The 24,452-nt window shown below is 45.7% G+C and overlaps 1 protein-coding gene across 4 annotated transcripts in view; it reads left to right on the forward strand.

The window, feature by feature from the left end:
- The first annotated feature begins 10,807 nt into the window (after positions 1–10,807).
- Cep68 (centrosomal protein 68) overlaps positions 10,808–24,452 on the forward strand; it is a 28,776-nt gene continuing 15,131 nt past the window's right edge. Inside the window, exons 1-4 of one of the 4 annotated variants that reach the window (XM_026387155.2) lie at positions 10,808–10,904; positions 13,238–13,394; positions 20,963–21,335; positions 22,918–24,438. In XM_026387155.2, the coding sequence (XP_026242940.2) occupies positions 21,006–21,335; positions 22,918–24,438 (1,851 nt within the window). In that variant the 5' untranslated portion in view covers positions 10,808–10,904; positions 13,238–13,394; positions 20,963–21,005. The remainder of the gene's footprint in view (positions 10,905–13,237; positions 13,395–20,962; positions 21,336–22,917; positions 24,439–24,452) is intronic. The other 3 variants (XM_026387157.2, XM_026387154.2, XM_026387156.2) reach the window with 3 other exon arrangements.

Here is a 24,452-nt window from a genome sequence, read left to right on the forward strand (position 1 = left end):
TCAACATGCACTTGGATTAATAATGCTGATAGTTGTGTAATTTCTGTTAACAAAGCATTTTATTTTTCTCTATAGATTGTTACTGTCCCCCAACACTCTGCAAAAATTTGTGCCTTCTGTCAGCTTTGTCCTTGTTAAATGTGCCCATGAACAGGGTTTGGTGATACAAACCTGTAATCCCATTTACTCAGGAGGCAAGAGATTGCAAGTTCAAGGCCAGCCTGGGCAAATTAGTCAGAGCAGAGTCTTGGAATAAAAAGGCCCAGGGATGTAGCTTGGTGGTAAAGTATGGGCCTAACATGCAGGAGGAGGTCTCCAGTCTTCAACTCTTTAGGGCACAATAGACTCCACCTTGTGGTCATACTGGGGAACTGCACTACTGTTGTCCATGGTCCTACCCATGGTCACCACCCACTCTTTCCTGGTCCCTCTTTAGGTCTCTTTAAAAAAATAAAAATATACCAAGATAAAGTCTATTTAATGGGACCTCATTCATCTTAAACATAATTGACCTCAAAATAAATATATATTTCTTATACATCCTCTTCGATCAATATTATGTTTTCATCGATGTCTTCAAAGCCACATGGGTCAGGTAGGTAAACACATTTTCACACTAAATCCTTATAGTAACTGGGAGACACAAATGTTACTAACCTCATTTCACAAATGAGGAAATTTAGGCCTGCAGGGTCAGTGAGTTTCAAGAACTTACCCAAGGTCACACATCTTAATTTTGGGAGAAGTCAAAATTTGAGTCACATCCTAGTCCTATTTTGTATTTTATTAGAGACAGGATCTCACTGAGTTGCTTGGAGCCTTGCCATTGCTGAGGCTGGCTTTGAACTCACGATCCTCCTGCCTCAGGCTCCCAAGCTGCTAGGATTAAAGGTGTGCGCCACCATGTCTGGCTAAAGTTGGATTTTTTAAATTTGTTCTTTTATTATACATGACAGTAGAATGTATTTTGACATATTGTACATATATGAAGTATAGCTTTCCTTGTGGTTGTACATGATGTGGGTACACTGGTTGGGTATTTATATATATAAACACAGGAACATTATGTCCAATTCATTCTACTCTCTTTCCTATTCCCATCTCTCCTCCCTTCCCTTCATTCCCCTTTGCCTAATCTAGTGAACTTCTATTCTCTGCTCCCTCTGCTCCCCGACACCACCATTTATGTTAGCATCCAGATATCAGAGAGAACATTCAGCCTTTGTTTTTTGTTTGTTTGTTTGTTTGTTTTTGTTTTTTTTTTTTTGGTTTTTTTGTTTTGTTTTGTTTTGGTATTAGCTTATTTCACTTAGCATGGTAGGCTCCTGTTCAGTTCCATCCATTTAGAGGCTGAGTAATATTTCATTGTGTATATATAACACATTTTCTTTATTAATTCATCTGTTAAAGGGCATATAGGTTGATTCCAGAGCTTAGCTATTGTGAATTGAGCTGCTATAAACACTGATGTGGCTGCATCACTGTAGTATGCTGATTTTAAGTGCTCTGGGTATATGCCAAGGAGAAGGATAACTGGGTCAAATGGTGGTTCCATTCCAAGTTTTCTGAGGACTCTCCATACTGCTTTTCAGAGTAGTTGCACCAATTTGCGGTTCCACCAGCAATGGATGAATGTACCTTTTTACCCACATCCTTGCCAACATTTATTGTTGCTTTTATTCTCTCTTTTGGTGGGAAAATATCAGGGTTGAACTCAAGGGCACGTGACCCATATCCTCACCCCTATTTTGTATTTTAAGACAGGGTCTCACTGAGTTGCTTAGCACCTTGCTTTTGTTGAGGCTGGCTTTAATCCTCTTGCCTCAGCCTTCTCAGCTGCTGGGATTACAGGTGTACATCACCACTACCAGCCTTGGAACTTGTATTCTTTTCTTTTTTTTAACATTTATTTTTTAGTTGTAGGTGAACTCAGTACCTTTATTTTATTCTTATGTGGTGCTGAGAATCCAATCCAGTGCCTCATGCATGCTAGGCAAGCAGTCTACCTCTGAGCCACAACCCCAGCCCATACTTGTATTCTTGATAATTGTCATTCTGACTGAAGTTAGATGAAATCTCAGTGTAGTTTTAATTTGCATTTCTGTAATTGCTGGTGATGTTGAACATTTTTTCATATATCTGTTGAGCAATCATATTTCTTCTTCTATGAAGAATCTGTTCAGTTCCTTTGCCCATTTATTGATTGGATTATTAGGCTTTTCAGTATTAAGTTTTTTGAGTTCTTTATCCTAGAGATTAATGCTCCATCTGAAGTGAAGGTGGCAAATATTTTTTCCCATTCTGTAGGCTCTTCTCTTTGCATTCTTGATTGTTTCCTCTGCTGTGAAGAAGGTTTTTAGTTTGGTATCATCCCATTTATTGTTTCTTGATTTTACTTCTTGGGCTTTAGAAGTCTTGTTGAGGAATTCAGTTCCTAAGCCGACAGGATGGAGATTTAGGCACAGAGTCTCTGGTCTAATGCCTCGTCCTTGATCTACTTTGGGTTGATCTTTGTGCAGGGTGAGAGGGGTTCAATTTCAATTTGCCACATATGGATTTTCAGTTTTCCCAGCACCATTTGTTGAAGAAACTGTCTTTTCTCCAATGTATGTTTATGGAGCCTTTGCCTAGAATGAAATAACTGTATTTATGTGGGTTTGTCTCTGGGTCCTCTGTATCTTTTATTCTATACCAGTGGTCTACGAGTCTGTTTTGATGCCGTACTATGCCACATTTGTTACTGTAGCTCTGTAGTATAATTTGAGATCTGGTATTGTAATGCCTTCTGCTTCATTTCTCTTACTGAGGATTGCTTTGGCTAGTCTGGGCCTCTTTTCCATGACTGCCTTTTCTTTGCTATGAAGAATGTCATTGAAATTTTAATGGGAATTGCATTGAATCTATATAATGCTTTTGGTAGTATGGCCATTTTGACAATATTTACTCTGCCTATCCAAAAACATGGGAGATCTTTCCATCTTCTGAGGTCTTCTTCAATTTCTTTCTTTAGTTTTCTGTAGTTTTCATTGTAGAGGTCTTTCAACTCTTTTGTTAGATTGATTCCCAAATATTTTTTTTCAAGTCTATTGTGAATGGTATAGTTTTCCTAACAGTAAAGGTATCTTGATTGTTGCTTCCTCTACCCATAAGCAGAAACGGTTTCTTGATATCACCTCCTGAATGATACTGGAATCTGTGCTTTCCTCCCTTTCTCTAAAGCCTTAATCTTACTTCAGCTATTACATTGCATATGAAATACTACAATAGCCTCCCCACAGGTTTCTATGGCTCCCCAATCCTGCTCCATTAAAGAGAGGAGTCAAGCTCAGTGGGGCACACCTGCCAGTCCCAGATAGATGAAGCAGGAGGACTGCAAGTTTGAGACCAGACACTGCAACTTAGCAAGACCCTGTCACAAAATAAAAAATTATAACAAGGGCGGGGGTTATAGTTCAGTGGTGGAGTGCCTACCTAGAATACATGAGGTCCTAGATTCAATCCCTAGAGCTACAAGAAATAAGTAAACAAATATCCAAACCCGAAGGCACCGTCCATTCAGAGGACATTTAGGCCAGAAGTATCAAGAGCTTTAAAAATGGATACACTCTGGAAGCTGGGGTTGTGGCTCAGTGGTAGCTCACTTGCCTGGCCTGTGTGAGACATTGGGTTCTATTCTCAGAACCACATATAAATAAATAAAATAAAGGTCCATTGACAAAAATATTTTTAAAAAAGAATGGTTACACCCTTTCAGTCAGCAATTAAACAGATTGTTTGTGCTATATGCACAAAGATGGTCAAGGGGTATTACTGACACAATACATCCATCCTTTATAACTTTCTAAATACTCTACATAGAATAAATTATTTAAATCAACTTAATTTCAACTCCAAAACAACAGGATTTTCCATCTCAGGCTATGCTTGGGAAGTCCTCAGAATGCCCTGCAATTATGGGACATTCATTTGTCACTGACAAGGTCATCCATGTCCCAATTTACCTGGTTCCCTCAGTTCTAATAGCCCATTAGTTTTAGTGCCACCCTTGAGAAACATGGCTACTGGTGAGTCAGGAAACAGCTGTGGAGACAGCTGTTTCTCTCTGAGGTCTGGCCACCCCTGGGGTATTGTCAGAAAGCCGGACATGGGCCTCAGCTTTGCAGAACACTGGAACCACCACCTCCCCTTGAAGCAGTGTTTTAGCCTGGGCAGAATCTACCACAGCAGCCTGTTGGGCTTCCCCTGGAGTCCTTTCCCGTCTCTCCACGCACTCAGGGGGTTAGACTTCTGAAAACAAAGCCAGGAAGGGAGGTGTTTTGCTGGCAGCTTTTGCTTTCAGCCTGCCACAAAGCACCCCCGAGGAAAGCCAAACAAAGCTTGCTACCTGCTTGAGGAGGGGAAAGAAATGGGAAAACACAGGGGAGAAATCCCACATTCATAGCTCAAAAAATTACTATACTTAAAGAAGCCCCAGGATGACACAATTTCATAAAACATGAGTTGAGACATGAAGTCTGTGGGTCACACATGGATGCTGACACAGTCTGGCCCTATCAATGAGCAAAATTGTTTATTTTAGTTGTGCATTTCCAAAGTTTTAGTGAAAATGGCTGAATGAATAGATATTACAGTGACTGACCCGGGCTTTCCAGCTTTACCCTCCCGTCCACACCTATGGAAATCGATTTCCTGTCTGTTATTTTATCTATTACATCGACAGGATCGATCTGTCGCTGTGAGGGGAGTCTGAGAAGGTCTGGAGGAGATCTATATTTGAACTTTCCAGGTCCTTGACTCCATTGTAGGAAAGAATTTAAGGGTGACTCAGATTTTAGTAAAGTGAGGAAGAGCTTTATTAGAAATGAAAAGCAATGGTGCATGCTTTCAGAACGGAATGTGGGCAAGCTCAAGACTATGGTGCTGACCCGCTGTGGTGGTGCACACCTGTAATCCCGGCAACTCGGGAGGCTGAGGTAGGAGGATTTGCAAGTTCAAAGCCAGCCTCAGCAACTTAGCGAGACCTTGTCTGAAAATACAACATAAAAAGGACTAGTGAGGTAACTCTCAGTGGATGAGCACCCTTGGCTTCAATCCTCAGTATGTAAAAAAAGGGGGGAGGGTGAGATGTTCCACCAAGGCTTATGGCTTTTACTGGAGTACATCATTAGGTGGACTATGTATGATCCAAAGGGACTGGACTTTCCTCAGAATTGGGAAATATTAAGATCACCTTTCCCCATTAGGGGGCCTGATACATAGATTTCAGCTTACATCAATGTCTGTGGTGGCTCAGTGGTCATTAGGGTGATTGGGTCAGAGGGTCATGGTCCAACTAATATTAGTCAAGAGGTTAATGGTATCTTTCTAATGAGGTCTTGTTCCTGTTTCGCTCCATTCCGGAAAACCTATAGGGAACTAGAGAGTTACAAAATGTTCAGTGCATTCTTACATTTTGATCCTTTTCTGTCCCTTCGGCTTCTTTGTCTGGCTCACAAGTTGTTTAGGAGTTGTTTGCTCTGGATTTGAACAGGGATATTTTTCCTATAGAGACTCAAGTGTTCTCTCCATATCCCTAACTTTCCACCTCAAACCAACCCTTCTCCCTCTGTGGCCCTGCCTTCCCAACTTCATTCTGTGCATCTCACTTTCACTTCACACCCCAAGTCCACACAGTCTTCACTCAGGTCAGCCTCCTGTGCACACATTTCACTTTTTGCCAGTGAAACAGGAGGGGAAGGTCTGAGCAAACTCATTCCTCTTCAACATCCCCTGGTGGAAGTATCCTATACAGAAGTACTTCCTCTACAGAAGTTGCCACTTGCTACTACCATTTAGATGAATGGATTGGAATGAGCCCCAGTCACAAGCACAGCCATGCTATTGGCCAACCAGACCTACTGAAGTAGCTTGGAGTGAAAGTTCCGACCAGCAAGTCCACCTTCTATTAAATAGTGACCAGCTGAATAATCTGATCATTTCTCAGGAGCTTTAAAGACACATAGGTGTTGGTATTGCAGGAGGGTAAAAGCAGAGGTAGAAAGAGATGGTAATTTAGGTACTATAATGGGTCTCATAGATAAAGTCAATCAGGTCATCAGGAACTCTGTTGGTCTCATTCACTCCTATAGCAGGTGAGCGTTCCAGTGGTTGGGGAATAGAAGGAAGTATAGATGTTTTTCTCTATACTTCCTTCCTCCCTTCCTACTGCCCACCCCCTCAACATACTTTTCCTTTTTTTTTTCTTTTTGGTGGTAGTAATGGAGTCTGAATGACCTCCCTATATGAGTTTGAGGTGAATCCCCATGAGTCTTGGCAAAAGGGAAGGCCATAAATCCCACAACAGAAGCTGAGAGGTTCAGGTACTTTCCAGCCCCACATCCTGGAAGTTGGAGCTTGAGCACAAGATGATTGTGATACCGAATCAGAGACTCAAAGTCCATTGAGAAAAACTTTACTGCAGCAGCATCAAATGTAAACAGTGGCCCGAGCTAACAACAGTATGCTAGCCATACTGTTTGTCTTTTTAATAATTCTATTACAGACTTTAATAAAGACAATCCCTGGATACATGTACAGTGCATGTATACATATAATATTTTAAGTATTATCAATCCTTTAAAATACAGAGTATTTGCTTTCTCTAAAAATAATTATAGTAGCACATTTATTGTTTCATTCACAAGCACACTTTAGTCAAATAAAAAGATCTGTGAAAAGTGCCTCTTTGCCGAGATGAATAAAACCCCACACTACACATACACATAAAATCTTAGATATGGATTTCCTCCAAATAAATTTTTTTTTCATTTCACTTTTAGTTATGTTTTAAAAAGTTAAAGTCAATAAGTACTTTAAAATATATATCACATCCAGGGCTGGGGAGTAGCTTAGTGGTAGAGTGTTTGCCTAACATGCACTAGGCTTTGGGTTCAATCCCCAGTACCCTTTGGCTCTGGCATGATCAAGGGTGTGCATTCTCATTAAGGTTCAGCTGGCAACCACCAACATGGAATGTAAGCAAAGACCACAGGGTACTTTTGTCTTCAGGTGACACCTGAGAAAGGCAGGCAGTGATTTAAAAAAAAAAAAAAAATCAGACATGACTCTGGAGAAAAATTTTACTGGCAGAAGAGCTCCACACTATACAAAAAAAATTACCCACGAAGCCTTTAGGACAGGGAAGTCAAAGACTTCTCAAGCTTCTCCAACCAGGGGATCATCCCATTCTCTGAAATTACGTGTGAGGCTAGGGCATTGTAAGAGACCTCCTTGGCTTTTCCAGCCTGAAGAGGCTGAACCTGTGGTTCAATATCACCCACCTCACAGTACTTGACCTAGTGGAGCATCTCCGAAACTTCAGGCACCGGGCCCAACATAGGGGTAGCGGCCTGGATGGCTGCAGTGACCAGCCAGACTATTCTTGTCATGAGAAAAGCTGCAAACCTATAGAAAAGTTGAAAGAGTGCAATGTAGATAGCCTTAGTATGTACATAGTTATTAGTGATTAATTATCTATTGCTGAAAAAAAAATCTCCAAACACCATAGCTAAACAGTACAATGCTCCAGGTGTGTATCTCAGTGATAGAGTGCATGCCCTGAGTTGATAAAGTGCAATCCCCAGTACCAAAATAAAGTGTTTCATGATGGTTAACTTTAAAATTTAGTCTACACATTACAACATTAAAATGGGATGATGTTGAAACTTAGAGGAAGAATAGACCATCACCTACAGATGTTGCACTTAGGTCAAATACAATAAATGATAAGACTTTGAGAGATCCTACTCAGGAAAGTGATAAGTACATTTTGCTGTTGTAGGAGAGATGGTTGATTATGTTGTAAGGGAGTATTTTTATTTAAAATTGAAAGCATAGGGTGAAGCTTGTCTGTGACTATTGGGCAGCCTAAGGGCTAAACTATAGTGGGGTTATTTTTGGCTACCTAGGATCTAACTATTCTTCTAGTTGGAGGGTGAGTCTTAATTAAGTTGGGCCCCTCTTCCCCACACTAGAAGCCAACAGGTTGAATAGAAGCCACAGTAGAAACCAGAACTCCCCTTCCCTACTGGCAGTTAGAACACAGGCATATAATACTAGACTAGACCCAAACTAGACTAGGTCCTTTCCAAAACACGAATCCTGAGTGAAGGCATAATTTCACAGAAAAGGTAAAATATAATTCACGGCCACACCAAGGTGCAGGCATGCACCCTAATCAAGGTTGGAGCAAACGGTTTGGCTAAGTAACTTGCTACTGGATCTCCCTGGGTTTTTATTTCTAGGCCTGGTTCTCTAGCTTTTCTGATGCAAAGAGTATAACCACATACAGCCTCCAGGCTTACTATACCTGCACTTATAAGTACCAGAGGAAAGAGCGAGCCTCTCTCTCCCTTCCTCATTCTCTGATATCCCTGACAAGGGCTCAGACCATGTCAGGTAGGCTCATATACCCATCCCTTGGGAAACCTTTCAGAACAAGAGGAGAGGGATTATAGTTGGCTAAGCCTGGGCTCCATGCTGCCCTTTCTCCACACCATCTTAAAGAATTGTGGTACAAAAGAACCATCTGATTAACTGAATGCAGACAATTTCTCAAAGGAAAGATTACTGTCAGGCAAAAACAAAAGATGCTCACAATATTTCAGAATTTCAGAGCAAAAAGGAAGATGGAACTCATCTATTCTATTCCCTCTCTCACAGGTGAGAAAATCATACAGGGTACAAAATGACAAAGGTCATACAAAAAACAGATGACTACGGGGGGGGGGGGCAAAGGAGAAGAGAAAACACCTTTGGCTGAGGATCTCAAGGAGGGCTGATGAAGGTGGGGAGATTTGACCTGGGTCCTGACATACACAGAGTATAACATGCTTGTCTTATACTTACAGTAGAATTACTAACTTCCTTTCTGGTCACAGTCTATTTATCTCAAGTTCCAACACCCATAACTTCCTTAGCTTTTTTGAGTACTTACTCACTTGGCTTTGATTCTCTTTCAAGTTCCCTTCACTTGATCTAGTGTCCCAACTCTCCGCTGGCCAGACCTGGCTGCCTGTTTGGACTTGTTCCAGTTCTGTGTTCAGCTATGTTGGAAAAGTCCCAAATCTCAAGTTTGTGGGATTAAGTGACTCATCTGGAGGTCTCCTATGAGTACTGAAACAACCAAGGGCCACAAACACAAATGCCTTCAGATGTCAGGTAAGTAACAATAATATGTGAAATCTCTGGCTACTACTTAACATACAAGTGGTACTTGTGGATTCATTTATTTGGTGTTGGGAAATGAACCCAGAGCCTCCCATAGGCTAACAAATTCTTATTTAAAAACAAAAATCAGCTGGGCATGGTGGCACACGCCTGTAATCCCAGCAGCTCAGGAGGCTGAGGCAGGAGGATCGCAAGTTCAAAGCCAGCCTCAGCAAAAGCGAAGCACTAAGCAACTTGGTGAGACCCTATCTCTAAATAAAATACAAAATAGGGCTGGAGATGTGGCTCAGTGGTTGAGTGACTCTGAGTTCAATCCCTGGTACCAAAAAAAAAAAAAAAAAAAAAACGGTTTGCAACTTCAAATCCAGCTTCAGCAACTTAGTGAGTCTCTGAGCAACTTAGACTCTGTCTCAAAATAAAAAATAAAAAGGGTTGGAGATGTGGTTCAGTGGTTAAGCACCACAGGGTTCAATCTATAGTACTAAAAAACAAAAAGCAAACAAATCCATCTGAGGGCTAACTGCCACTGTCCTGATAGGTTCAGGAAAACCTAAGCCCCTTATCGCCTAACTACAATGGGGGTCAAGGAGCTGCAAAGGAATTCAAATCCTGCTCATGGTTCACGTTTACAGACTGTTTTTATGAACTGGGGGGACATTTTGTGGAAATCAGAAAATGTTGATGAGAGAAAATCATAAGGGAGGGTCTGAGATAGGTTACAAAGTGACCCCCTTCCCCATGACTGCCAGGTAATAGTTCCTCAATGATTCAGGGGCTCAGTGGTAAAACGTTTTTGCCTAGCATGCCTGAGCCCCTGGGTTCAATCCCTAGTACCCCCAAAATACAAAAACAAACCCTCTATGTTTCAATATTTTACTCGGTGGTAATTAGGCTCCTAGGCATCTTGGCTCCCACTTCCCCTCGGACTCTATCACCGACTCCCCATTAGACCAGGCTGCTCAGAGTGCCACTAAGCCGCTCCTGGTTCATTTATCCCTTCTCTCCCTCCCAAACCAGCGTGCGTCCCACCTCTTCCTTAATGCTGACACCAGTCGCCGGGCTGAGCGATCGTCCAGCGGCGCCTGCTTCTGACAAACCCTAGCTAGCACCTGTTGCCGCCTGCGTCAGGCCACCAGGTTTAGACGCGAAAGTAAACAGACGCTCCAAGCAAGACAGAGCCCGCCTCCCCGGCAGCGGCGTGTCCAGAGCACGTCCGCGCGCCCAGAGCAAAACAAATGAATGAACGCCTGACTCGCCGCCCCGCCGACAACTAGGAGAACGGGCCTCCTGCCTCGAAGCTCCGGGCAGTCCCCCGGTGCCAGCCCCTGAACCACGCGCCCTCCCACGACCCCGCTACCCGCGAAAAAGTGAACCCGAGCCGCGACCGCCTAAGGCGAGAATGCGGTCCGCCAAAGCAGATCGGGTCTCCCATAGGCCAAGGCGCCGTAAGGGGCGGGGTCTTTTCGTCGGAGCGGGCTGTGTATTGGTGGAGTCTCCACACTGAGGGCTCAGATTGGCTGCTCCGGCCTCCCGGCGCGGACGGAGAGTGGGAGGGCCGAGGGGCGTGGCCGGTGCTCGGTCCCGCCCCAGCGTTCCGGGCGCCAGCGGGAGGGCCACGGTTGTTGCCTGGGATCCCGGGCTCGGGCTGCCGCATGGGACTGCGGGGCTGCCCAGGACGTGCGAAGGTTCGAGGTGCGGTGAGTAGGCAGTATCTGACGTACGTGTCGGGGTGCCGGGCGTTGGAAATAGCGTCCCGGGCAGCCCTGCGCTTGCGGTGCGGCTCCCTCCGCTCCGAGATCTCTCCTGGGCGGCCTGAGAGGCCCGGGGCCGTGCGGGCTGGAGGGCACAAAGGCTTCCTGGGGGTGGGGGCGCCTCGTGCCTTCGCCTCCATCTTGCATACCGAACCGGGCCGAGGTGAGGGGCGGGAGAAGGGCTGAAGAACGGCTGGGAGCGGCAAGGGCCTGCGGAGCGAGCGCGTGTCCACACATCTGGTGGCCCCGCAGCTGCGCCGCGCGTCTGCCTCCACGCGGGGGAACCCTGCTTCTCGATCCGGGGGAACGCAGCCCAGGGTCATTCCCACTGGAAAGATCGAGACGAACGATTCTCTCGCTCGTTTTCTGGATATTGATGCCGGGGCTAGGAAGAACGCTGTCCTATCGCTGTGACCGTAGCAGAGGAAGAAAAGCAAAATGACTCGTTTTTTAACCCAGAAGAGCTATCCTTTCCAGCTGTCATCACTAGAATGGTTCCTAGCAGCCCAGGGGCGCTTGTCCAAAACCTATTCCAGACCCTTTATAATTACTAGGTTGCGTTCAGTGTATTGTTTGTAATAAAATGAGCGGAAACCTGCCAGAGCCAGGGCAGACTGGACTTCACTGGGAGTCCCAGGTGGCAAGGGAGCTAGCTTTGGCATATACCCCATCAGCTCTCAGATCTGGGGTGTAAGGGATCTTGTTAAAGGGCATGACAAAGGGTTTTGTATCAGTTTGCTTTGGGATTGATTAAAAGAAATGCAAGTCACTATTTCTCCCCTTGTCCCCTCCAGGCCCTTTCTTCAACATCTGGGTAAATTCTGTTCCACTCAGTACAGAAAAGAGCAAGGGACTCAGTTTCACCTCTTCTAGGAAGCTTTTTAAAAGTTCTTCCCCATCCTAAAACTGATGATCACTGCCCTCTTTTGGACTGCTTTCTATAACCACTGTTTTTACACACCGCCCTGTGTTGTGGTTTCCCCAGCCCCTAGCCTGATGAAGGCACTCAGTGATGGAAGGAAGCCGGAAGAAAACAAAAAGCAGTAGTGGGGCCAAAAGTTGAAAAAAACAGGAACTTTTATTCTTTTAACTTGTTGGGCCAATTAATTCTCACAGCTGAGCTTAGGCTAAGTCAAATCAGACTAAAGCTCTGCTGAATTAACAACTCTGTGTAAATTAACTTCTCTGAGCCTCAGTTTCCTCATTTGTAAAGTGGAGTTAGTAATAGTACCTATTCCATGGGTTTTGAGGATTGAATAAAATACTGATAATGAAATGCCCAAGATAGTTCCTGGCACAAAGAAAATATTTAGTAGCTGTCAGCAGTTGTTAGGATAAAAATAAACAGATACTTGAACAGAGTCACCAATACTAACTTTCTGTAGAGTACTTGACCCTTCAGATCTGCTTTTTAGTCTTTATATGATCCTTAATTTTAAAAAAGAAAAAAAAATCCCTTAAACCTTTTCTGATTCTCTTCCCATGGTGAAAAGTATTCCATAGATTATCTGTTTATGTTTCTACAGTCTTACCACTTATTAGAGATTGGGTGCCAAATAACAGTTTGACCAAGTATCACAGTAGAATTTTTTTTTTTTTTAGCATTTATTTTTTAGTTGTAGGTGGACACAATTTCTCTATTTTTTATGTGGTGCTGAGGATCGAACTCATTGCTTGCTAGGCAAGCACTGTACCTCTGAGCCACAACCCCAGCTCTAAAAGCATTTTATTTTTATGATTATTGTTATTTTTTAGGTATGGGGGATTGAACCCAACAGGGCTTGACCACTGAACTATTTTGAGACACGTTCTCACTAAGTTGCTGAGCCTGGTCTCAAATTTGTTATCTTCCTGCCTCCAGAGTTGCTGGGATTGCAGGTGCACCACCATGTCTAGCCACTGTAGACTTTTAATGTGATGTATTACTCAGATTGGTCATGTGATAGGGCAGAGGCATGAAATAGATGGTGCCTGATGTGACTGCCAAAAAATATTTAGGATGAGAGACAGAAAAGGTCTTTTTTTAAATTATTTTTGAGACAGGATCTCACTAAATTCTGTAGGTCCTTGATAAATTGCTGAGGCTGGCATTGAACTTGCCATCTTTCTGCCTCAGCCACCTTAGCTGCTAGGATTATAAGAATATGCCACCACATCCAGCAAGAAAAAGTCTTTGGCAAAAGGCGAGTTTGTGTAGGTGAACTTTGAGTGGCTTTTCTCCTTAGAACTAAATCTATTCTCATGAAGAAACTGCTTCCTGTCTTTAAATTTGTTTCTAGACATGTGAAAAGTGGAAGAAGTCTTCCTGTTGTCTTTGGACTGTTTGCTGACCTAGAGGTGCCACGTGCAACCCATGGGGGTTGCTACCTCTCTTCCAGGTTTTCCTGTGCCTCATCTGGTTGCAGGAAACAGACTGAAGTGTATTTCCTTCCAACTGTAAGCCCCCCTTGGCATGTCAACTTCTCTTTAAATTATTTCACATCTCCAAAACAAGTATCTTCGTTCCTCTTCTTACTTGTAATTCACAGGAGAAATTCAAATATGTGATTATGTTTTTAGTATAGCCACAGTACTATTCTTTCTGGGAACATCCTTATAGCTTTGATATTTCATAATTAGCATTAAAAATTTGCCACAAGATGTGAGCTTTTTCAAGTATCTTATTGCAGAAGATTTCAGGACAAGGACCATACATTTCCTTCTGTGTGCCTGGCATGTGTGCGCTTCCTTGCTCAGTGATCATAAAGCCATTGGACAAGACCATCCTACTTACCAGCCTGGTGTTTTCTGAAACATTAGTGTGCCTCGCAAGTCATTAGGAGATTCTGCTAAAATGCAGGTTCTGCTTCCAAGGCTGTAGGTGAGACCTGAGTGTCTGTATTTCCAGAAAGCTCTGAGGGGATATGGATGCTGCTGGTCCTGGATCACATTTTTGAATAGCGAAGTACTAACCTAAGTATCTTTTTGCCTTTTTCGTGTGTTTAAAGATTGATTTTATTTTTTCAATTCTAGAATTGGGCAACATTTCCTTCCATAAAATAAAATAAGTGTTTCTTCTGTGCTTACCTTTTAGAAGGTTCTGTTGATGTGGTGTTAGTGCTGGTGGTGGTGGTGGTGATTTGGTACTGAGGATCAAACCCAGGGCCCGGTGCATGCACCCTGTGAAGCATGCACCCTGCCATCAAGCTACACCCCCAACCCATCACATTTTATTTTCTTAGGTATTGGAATAAAATCTTATATTTAGGAATTTTTTCTCTTTATTCTGTTCTTAGCAAGTCCATTATCTTGTTAAGTGATTTTAGGAATCTGAGGTGCTTGTATTGTAACAAGATTTTTAATAAAAGCAATTGAGGCAGGTAGGTTGAAAGAAAAGAAGAAATCAAGGGTGAGATTAGCACAAAAGTGATATGCCTCTACCCTGTACATTTTAGTTATATGGGACTGCTTTTCTAGCTCTGGCCTTCATAGCAGCCAAAGCACAGAGGGAAGTTTTATAAGTTTTGCTAATACCTATAAAGTAAAAATGGGTTGCTCAATAGAAGCAGCTCTTTCTGTTAGTGAGACCATAGAATTCTTCTTTCATGGGTTCTCCAAAGAGGACATTGTAGTGTACTAAGTGGCATTCTTCATAGTATCTTTTGAGAAAATTGGTAAGATTCTTATCAGTCTTTATGTGTGTAGCCTGATGGCCTCCCAGAAAACTGTCAGTATAGTAAATCCAGTGGCCTGTGAAATGCAGCCATGTGGAGCCAATACAGCTTCCTCTGACAGTAGGAGCAACTTGTGTTCCAGGAAAACTATTTTTCTGCTTGGCTCTTTGGTGGGAAAAATTAATTTGAACACATTTATTTCGCATTTAGACCTCAACATCCTTGTTCTTTGAACTTTGATGCGAACACACTACTGCCTGAGGAGGAGGCCCAAGAACTTGGGATGATGGGAGGGGTGACTGGGCTCAGCCATGCTCCTTGTAGATGTGGCAGTTGCATGTCTCTAAAGCCATTTACAGACCTTGGCTTTGCTGTGAGGCTGGCTGGTGGTTCTAGTACTAGTCAGTCAGCCAAGAGGTGAGTGGGTGAGAAAGCAAGGGGACTATTAGCCTGGCTCATGCACTCCCCAGCATAATGATCTACAGGAACCCACTGTCTCCTCCCATAGCTGGGGGGACTCCTCCTGTTCTGTGAAACCAAAGCAGAACTTTAAGAAGCATCCCAAGAGAGGAAGAGAAGAAGGATATCAATGCCTAAGGGTTCAGGAAAGGCCTTACTCTACCCTTCTGTAGCTTTGAGCCTGGTCTTCATTTTCACTGTGCTTCGATTTCACCTGCAGGGAAGGATGGGCTGGTGGTCCTGAGGACTGAGGGACTCCAGGCAGCCTTCTGCAGCCAGGGAAACAGCAGTTGCTCTGGGCCATTGGCCTGCAGTCACAGTTTTCCCTGCACCAACCCTGCTCTGAGGCGGGCCTCAAAGTCACCTCTTGTTGCCTCCTTTGTGTGCCACCCCAATATGTATCTTTTCCCCCTTTCATGCATCCACCTTGCCTGATTAGCCTCTGCCTTGATATTCTTTTCTCCTATAAATCCAGTTCCCCCCAGGAGTCTTGAACACAGCCACCTGCCCTGTGGGTCCTACCCTCCCACCTTTCCCCTTGCCTTGGTTCATACTTGTGGAGGAGGAGAAGCAGGCAGAGCCGCTTCATATGGCTCATTGGCCACATTCTGCCACTGTGTATTCATCTCTGTGTGCATTTATCTCTATGCCTGTGGCTCCTGTGAAAACAGATTTCACCCATAGGGGCCCAGAACTGGTAATGCTTGCTCTGTGAAGCAGCACCTGGCCCCTGCGCCAGCAAAGGTGGCCATCTGTAGACTTGGATGCAGGGACCAGGCCCCTGCCAGAACGGAACTTCCTGGACACAGTTGGGATAAATGGGATTGTTATAAAGAGAATTCATGATGAAAGAATCTGTATGCTCCCCTACTGGATCATTTTTCTATTTGAATGATTTAGTCAAGAGTGGACAGCCTCCATCCCCCTTTCCCATTCCTCTTTTCTCTGTCCTGGACAGGAATGAGTGGGAGCAAGCCTGGCAGCTGTGACAGGACTGCCTTCGAGTGATAAGCAGATAGCATGAGGGTCAGGTGGCCAGGCTTGTGGAGTTAACGTTACCTCATACGTGGTGCTGAGCATATTTTTACTGTAGGACAAGAGTAAGCCAAGCCTACCTCACTCCTAATTATATCTTGTAGATCATACAGCCTTTGTGGGTCCTGGAAACTATGGAGGATTTTAATAGCAAAGTCCAGGTGGTCCCTAGAATATGCAAAGCTTATGTGGCCTGTCTCGGTTTGGACGGGGACCGAGCAGTTGTAGTTAGTGGGTTCAGACATTCTCAGGCAGTGATGTATTTCATTGCTCATTGTTTATATTCTTTTTTTAATATTTATTTTTTAGTTTTAGGTGTATACAATATCTTTATTTTACATTTATGTGGTGCTGAGGATTTACATTTATCAGTGCCTCATGCATGCTAGGTGAGCACTCTACCACTGAGCCACAACCCCAGCCCCTCATTGTCTATATTCTGATGCCTCCTTTCACTCAGTGCCATCTTCTGATGCTTCCCTACAAGGAAGGAGGCCAGCTAAGGAGGCCATCATGGAGCCGCTGTAGTGCAGCAGCTAAAGTTGATGAACCAGCATAGCAAGTGATGCTCTTCAGTGTGAGCAGTCCTTTCGGCTGTTCTGAGAGGGACACACTGTCTCTAGAAGGAAGGTCCAAGCAGGCGCCCCACCCTCAAGCAACAGTTACTACATCAGGGATTTTTCCCTCGTTATCTCTATCCCTGTCGATTTCTCCCTTTCTTTGTATTTAGTATCATTTCATGTAAGATTTGGAAGGCATAATTGCTTTTATTCTTTTATTTCACATTTATCTAATTCTCAGAAATTATGCAGCGTAGGGGAAGGACATGATTTATTAGGCATATCAATAAAATAAGATTGTGAAGGGACTGCTTAACCACCTGTATTCTGTTTTTTTAATATATATATATATATTTTAGCTGTAGTTGGACACAATACCTTTTATTTATTTATTTATTTATTTATTTATTTATGTGGTGCTGAGGGTCGAACCCAGCACTTCTCATGTGCTAGTCAAGTACTCTACCACTGAGCCACAACCCCAGCCCCTTGAATTCTGTCTTTTTGTAAGTACTGTTTCCATGAAAATTATTGGTTTTCAGACCTCCTTACTCATTTAATGAAGGGCCTCTGGTCATGCTGGTAAACCTAGATTAGGTTTGTGTGTGCCCTTGTGAATTACTCAAGGGTGTCTCCTGAACAGCATAGAATAGTTACTGTAGTTCTCCACACTCCCTTCCCCAGGATAAGAATAATGAAGTCCAGAAAAGACAACGCATCCTCAAAGCAAAATGTTTTCACTTGTCTTCCCTGGCTTCATCTCACTCCAGCACTGACTCAACACTCCTTAGTGAGGGGCATAGGGAACTCTGGCCATTGAGAGAGTTTTTAGGACTGGAGCAAGAAGGAGCAATCAGGGGTTGTGGGTTAGATTCGGCCTTCACCCTAATTTCTCCAGCTCGTGGGCTCAGCTTGTTCCCACAGTTGTGAAATCACAACTTACCCGCAAATGTCTTCATATGCAGTTTCTTAAAGAGCCACAAGGTGAGGATGTGGCTTCATGAAAATCCCTCTCAGCAGGACTTGGTCACTCTGTCCTTCCATCCATCTTCTCCACCAGTCTTCTCCTTCTACTCTGTGCTTTTCTTCTGTCGCTGGTTCCCTGCTTGATCCATAAAGAGCTTGGGTTCTAGAGTCAGACAACCCTTGGACTTGACTCCTGAGCTGTGGTTTCCCCATCTGAAGTGAGAAGGGGCCCTTCCTGCAGTGGGATGCCGCACTGGCACATGCCGGTGGGAGTCTGGATTGACAGCACCCAGAGGCTCCTGGCAACGTGTGCGGGTCCTCTGCACCTCAGGATGCCGGCGTGCGTGCAGATGATGTGCTGTTCTCAGAGTATTATTTGTAGAAGCAAAGATTGGAAATAACCCAACTATCCATTAATATAAGCGACTGGTGATGAAAAAGAAAAAGGAAACCTGTGCGTTGGTAAGGAACAGTTTCCAAGGTAGTTTGTTTTAAAATAGCAGCTAAAATAGATAATCATGTTTGTGTACACATTGGGATGCAGGAGTCATCCACAAAAACTACTAAGGCTGCTTACCTGTGTTTGTGGGAGTATCTGGTGGTAAACGTTTTTGATTTATATGAAAGGTTGACTGCTGTTTCTCCTGTGTAACTCCTTTGTTCCTTCCTTGTAAGGTGACCTGTTAACACTGATTCTGTCAGTGCCCCCATGACACTATTGTTAATAGTTGATGCTTAGTACATGTGCTGTGCCAGCCACTGTTTGAAATGTTCTGCATGCACTGGCTCATTTATTGGAGGAACAGGGGACATGGACAGAGGGAGACTTTCACATCTGTCGTGCATTTTGTATTTGAGCCATATATTACCTGTCCAAAACTTGTTTTTCTAACTCCTGCCCTGTCTGGTGCTTGAGAGAATGAAATGTGCATGCTGGTAAAGTGCATGCTCTTCTGAAGGGTCACCCCTAAAGCAGGGTGGAGCCTCATGTGCCTAAGAAGGACACAGTGAGGACTCTAGTATTCTGGGATCGAGTGGTCTCAGGTGTATGTGGTTCTCTCCCTGGTTGTGTTTCCTGACATGTGAGCCAAGTGTGAGGAGCATGCAGCTGCGGCCTCCTCCCCTTTGGCAGCCTCCCCTGCTGCCAGCAGCGCCTGCTCTTTCATGCTTTGCCTCCAGTCTCTGAGGAAACAAGGCTATTTCTGTCCACATTTGAGCTTTGAGGTTGGCCTGAGTCACTGCAGGTGGCTGCCGACATCCTGGGCATTCATAGTTGCCTTACCTCCTCCCAAGCCCTCCCAGAGCTGCTCTTCTGTCAGCTCTTCAGCCCAGCACCATCCTGCCCTAGCAGCAGCCCCAGCTGACCAGCTCAGGCCCAGGCTTGTCCTAGATCTCTTCCTATTTGCAGGTTCATCTCAAATTCTTTTCCTCTTCTCTGAGTGCCCACCTTGTGTTCTTCTGCCTACCTGGCTCTCCTCACATGGACTAACTCCGGTCCCACCATTACCCACCTGGTTTCCACAGCTTCCCTCAGCCATCAACATCAGCATAAGCCCAGGCTAGTGCCAGGCACAGTGAGTACACACCTGTAATCCCAGTGATTTGGGAGGCTGAGGCAGGAGGACAAGTTTGAGGCCAGTCTCAGCAACTTAGCAAGACCTTTAGTATCTTAGCCAGACCTAATCTAAAATTAAAAAGGTCTGGGGATATAGCTCAGTGGTAAAGTGCTGAATTTAATCCCTAGTAACAATGACAAAAAAGACCAGGTTAGATCCATTGACAACTAAAAAAATAAAAATAAAAATAATTTTTTAAAAAGCCAGGTTAGCCTGAAAAGGTTACTGATTTCTCCTTTAGGTCTCTGACCATCCTTAGAATGAGAGGCCCAGCCTCATCCATACCCTGGGCATAAGGTTCTGTGTGCTGAGAGGGCCCTGCCTCCTCTGCCAGGCAGAGCCAAGTCCCATAAGAAGTATCCTTTCTTGGGCCCAGTGGGAGGCAGGGCATGCCCTGACTTGCTATTCTCCAGGGTAGAAGGGATAGAGATAGGCCCAATCACCTGCCAACAGACAGACAGGCTGTTGTGACACAGAACCACTGTAGGCTGTGCCCAAAGAGGGCCCAGCTGGGCCTCTGGTTCAGTGGGGTTGGGTCAGAGGGACTGTATGAAAAGGTGACATAGGCAGGACCCTAACCTTGACTCTGACTCGGACTTGAGAAGCTGAGCGCTGAGGCAGTATCTCCCCCAGTCTCCCTATTGAACCTCACCTGACCCTAGTCTTCCACAGTCATCAGGTGAAGTGTGTTTTCTTTCTTTGCTGTGAGTTTGGTGCTCAACAAGAGGGCCTGGGGCAGCTGCCCCCTCTATCCTGTCCATTGTGTAAGATGTCAGGAACTGCATGGGGGCAAACCAAGCAGTGACAAAAACAGCCTAAGGAAATAAAAACCTTTGCTCTTTGTTCTTCAAGTTGCAGAACTGAAGAAACACCTAGTGATTAGGATCAGGATTGGGTGATTAGGATCAGGATTGTGTCTTTTGGCCACAAACCTCCACCTGTCAGAAGGCCTACCATCATCCATCTCCTATATAAGTTGTCCCTAACTCAGCCTCACAGGAGTGTGACACTTTAGGACAGAAGGGTCCTAGCTAGCTCACCACCATAGAGTTCCTTCTCTGCCACCGCCTTGCTCCTCCACTAGGCCGGTGCTTTGTGCTGCAGGCCCACCAAGCCTTTTGCACCTTAACACCTGTACTGACCTTCCTGGGTTCCTTCTGCTGGGGGCAGAATCAGCTGCCATAAAAACAGAGGACAAAATGTGCTTCTGTGTTCCCTCTGAAAGTTCTGAAGCCGGGGAAAACCTGGACCTTAGCACTCCCTGTGGACATAGTCGCTGTTTCTTTTTCCCTTTGGCCAAAATGTTTGTCTTAAACATTAAAAACCAAGGTTTCCAGGGCTGGGGTTGTAGCTCAGCAGTAGAATACTCACCTAGCATGTGCGAGGCCCTGGATTTGATCTTCATCACCACATAAAAATAAATAAATAAAGGTATTGTGTCCAACTACAACTAAAATTTAAAGTTAAAAAAAAAAATTAAATTAAAAAAAAAAGAAAGAAACTGGGGCTGGAGTTGTGGCTCAGTGGTTCGGCACTTGCCTGGCATGTATGAGGCCCTGGGTTTGATCCTCAGCACTGCATATACATAAAACAAAAGATCCGTTTACAACTAAAAAATATTTTTAAAAAACCAAATAAAAGAACAACAACAAAACACAAGGTTTCTTGAACACAGATGAAAAAAAAAAATCTTGTTTTTCTCTCCTGTTCTGTAGGGAGTAGAAGGCTTCAGGGGAGCCCTGACCTAGGGACAGCTTGATGGCCCTGGGTGAAGAAAAGGCAGAGCTGGAAGTATCTGCAGATGCAAAGGCCCAGTCCTGTGGGAGATGGAGCCGCGGGGAGCAAAAGGTGGATGTGCCGGGGCCCATGAACCAGGAGCAGCCCCAATGCCTAGAGGCTGAAGGAGGGCCGGCCTCTCCTGTGTGGGGGGCGGAGGGGCTACCTACCCCTGCCGGCACCTGCAGAGCTTACCTGCCACAGGCCAACGCTGCCAGCAGAGCAGCTGTTAGGTCTAGGCCTGCCCCCAGTGACCTGCTTCCTCCTGCCAGCGTGGGAACTGGAGACCTCTTGCACTCTGTGGAAAGCCAGGTAGGTAGGAAGGCAAACAGGACTGTGGGTTGACACAGTGCAGTCCTTTGGGGGTGTGGACGTTTCCTCACCGACTAACATCCTTTCCCTGCCATGGTGCAGGTTGGAGGGTTGGAGGAGCCTGGGAATGAGGATTTCTGTCTCAGGCTTACTTTGAGAGGTAGGCCTCCAGGCCAAGAGGGCACTCTGTCCATGGTGTCTCTTGTTCCTTAAGAGCATAACTGTTGACCTTGAGGACTGGTGAGGGTATGGCCAAGAGCCTGCTGCCCAGAGGGCTAGACCAGGGGACCTTTGACAACTGGAGCCCTATTGTGTTTCTTCTGAGTTGGTGATTTGAAGGATTCAAGAGGATCCTGGGGACATTTTGGGCTTCTGAGGGCCCTGAGACTTGAATTCCCTTGGGACCAGGAGACCTGTCAGAACCCCTGTGGGTGACAGCACTGTCTATGGCTAAGGAGAATTTCTTGGGCATCTGACTGCAAGGAACCCAATGAGAGGGAATCCTACTAGGTTCTGAGAATGTGGCCAAATCACTGCATCTTTCAAGGCCTTTTTATAATTGGAAGGTGACCCTAATGATCTGTCCCTTCCAGTTCTGACATTCTATATTCTGCTTGCCAAAACCTTTCCCGGGAATGGCTTTTGTTTGTTTGTTTCTTTTTTGTGGTGCTGGGAATTGAACCCAGGGCCTTGTACATGGGAGGCAAGCACTCACCCAACTGAGCTATATCCCCAGCCCGCTTTGATGTTCTTGATGTCATTGTGACCTTGGCTGCTGCTTGCTTCTCCATGGGCCCCATCCTGTGGGGAGACTCTTGAGTGTGACTGGGAGCAAGGGGCTGAGCTAATGTGGTGGGGCAGGTAGCAAGTCAGTCAGCACAGAAGTGGGCAGCGTCACTAGAGTGAGTTTGCTTATCGAGGTAGTACCTGGGATCTTCCCAAGTGCTTTGCTCCAAGAGTTCAGTGACCCTTTCCTCTTGAAGGGGCAGTGCTGTTACCCTCCCCACTCTACACACCAGCAAAGTGAGGCTCAATCTTAGTTCTGGAAGGTGGCAGAGCTTAGGAGTTGACTGGTTCAGGTCTGGGTTCCAAAGCCCATCCCTTAACAATTGTGCTGTCCTGCCTCTATGGAGGCTGAGTTTCACTGAGCTGATTAAAAATTCAAAGTGAAGAGGCTGAGGTGAGGGACTATGTTGTCAGAGTTCACCTACCACTGGGGAGCAAGCTGAGCAGGGTGCAGCCTGGTGGGGTTTGGATCTCCTGTCAGCCACATAATGATCAAAGGTAGCCCACCCAGGACTTGCTTCTCAAAGAATGGGCAGTGCTCTCCAGCTGCAGCATGACAGAGCTGGGTTTTGCTTGCTCACAAACTGGCCATCCATAGAGGAAGAACTTCTGAAAGGACTGGGGACAGGGATCTCTGCTGTGGGGGACTGCTGGGGCAGCCTGAATCACTCTGCTTCTTGCCTTAGGCCACAGACTTTTTTACATTTTGAGATTTTCCCTGCCTGCATTGTCGTGGGAAAAGAAATTGGGTTTGATTATTTTTACCCGAGTGCCTCTTTGTCCCTTACTATTGCAGATGGAGGAGACCAAGCCTTCTACCTCCCAGGAGCTACCTCAGAGTGTTGACATGCCCAGAACTACAACTCTTTGCTCAGGACATGAGGCTGATACTGAAGATGACCCTTCCCCAGTTGGTTCCCCCTGGGTGCTCAGCCAACAGCCTCAAATCTCACGTTTCCCTTTCCCATCACCGTGGAAGTCCGTCGTAAGCCCAGGGGCTGCTGCTCCTCAACTGTCCAGCTGCAGTGTCTCTGCCTCCTCCTCAGGCAGCAGTCTCCAGAATCAGCAAGAGAAGGTGGAAACCCAGAATGGCTCCCTTACCAAGATCCCCTCCTCCCTGGAGCTGGCTGTCCCTCAGAATCCCCCTTCTCTGGTGGGGTCAGGGCCTCAGCTCCAGTGGTCATCACAGTCTGCAGCTTCTGGGTGTGATGCTACTGGCTTGGGCCAGAGGCGCCTCTCCTTCCAAGCTGAGTACTGGGCCTGTGTGCTTCCGGATTCCTTGCCTCCTTCCCCTGATCGCCACTCCCCGCTCTGGAACCCAAATAAAGAGTATGAAGACCTGCTGGACTATACTTACCCCCTGAGGCCTGGGCCTCAGCTCCCAAAGCAACTTGATAGCCATGTGCCAGCTGACCCTGTCCTGCAGGACTCAGGTGTAGACCTGGATAGCTTCTCTGTCTCTCCAGCAAGTACTCTGAAATCACCCACTAATGTCTCCCCCAACTGCCCACCAGCACAGGCCCCTACCTTGCCATTTTCTGGGCCTAGAGAGCCAAGCCTTAAGCAGTGTCCCTCTGAAGTGTCCCAGAAGCAGGGCAGCATGAGCCTGGCATCTTGGAGCCAACTTGCATCCACCCCTAAAGTCCCAGGAAGTAGAGATGCCTCTTGGGAGAGCAGAGAGACAGCCTTGAGGGGCGTGAAGAATCGGCTTCCTGTGGGTGAACACCTCGAGGTGGGCGGTTCTCCCCAGCTGAGGACAAGGGACAGAAGGTGTCCTTCACCCAGACCAGAAAGGGAGAAGAGGGCCTGCCACAGTGTCCGGCACCCTGCCTACATGGATTCTAGATGGAAATCGGAAGAAGAGGTGGAGAATGACGATGAGTTTCTTGCCCTGCCCACTCGGCTGACACAGGTTTCTAGTTTGGTTTCCTATCTAGATGCCATTCCCACCTTGGTGACCCTGCCCCCTGGAGTCGCTGAGGGGCAGAGTTCCCTGGAAGTATCAGACACTGATGGGCCAGCTTCCCTTCCATCGGACTCCAGCCAGAGCCAGCTTCCTTCTGGGACTACTGTCCAAGGACCTGGATGCCCCAAGGGACAGAACCACTGCTGCCTGCACAACTTTGTCCAGGCCCGAGACTCGGCAGGGGAAGGCAATCTGGTGAGCAGCCACGTGCTTGGGGTCTCCTCTAGACTGCTGAAAACACACCCCTCCTTGCCAGCTGTGTTGGACAGGTGGCCATTCTTGGACCCAGATGCTGAAAGGCAGGATCCCAGAAAAGAGCAGGGGAAAGCCTCCCTGTTGCAGTGTGTGCAGGTAAGGACCTGGGG

The sequence above is a fragment of the Urocitellus parryii genome, chromosome 12, assembly GCF_045843805.1.
Source record: "Urocitellus parryii isolate mUroPar1 chromosome 12, mUroPar1.hap1, whole genome shotgun sequence".
Taxonomy (NCBI): Eukaryota; Metazoa; Chordata; class Mammalia; order Rodentia; family Sciuridae; genus Urocitellus; species Urocitellus parryii.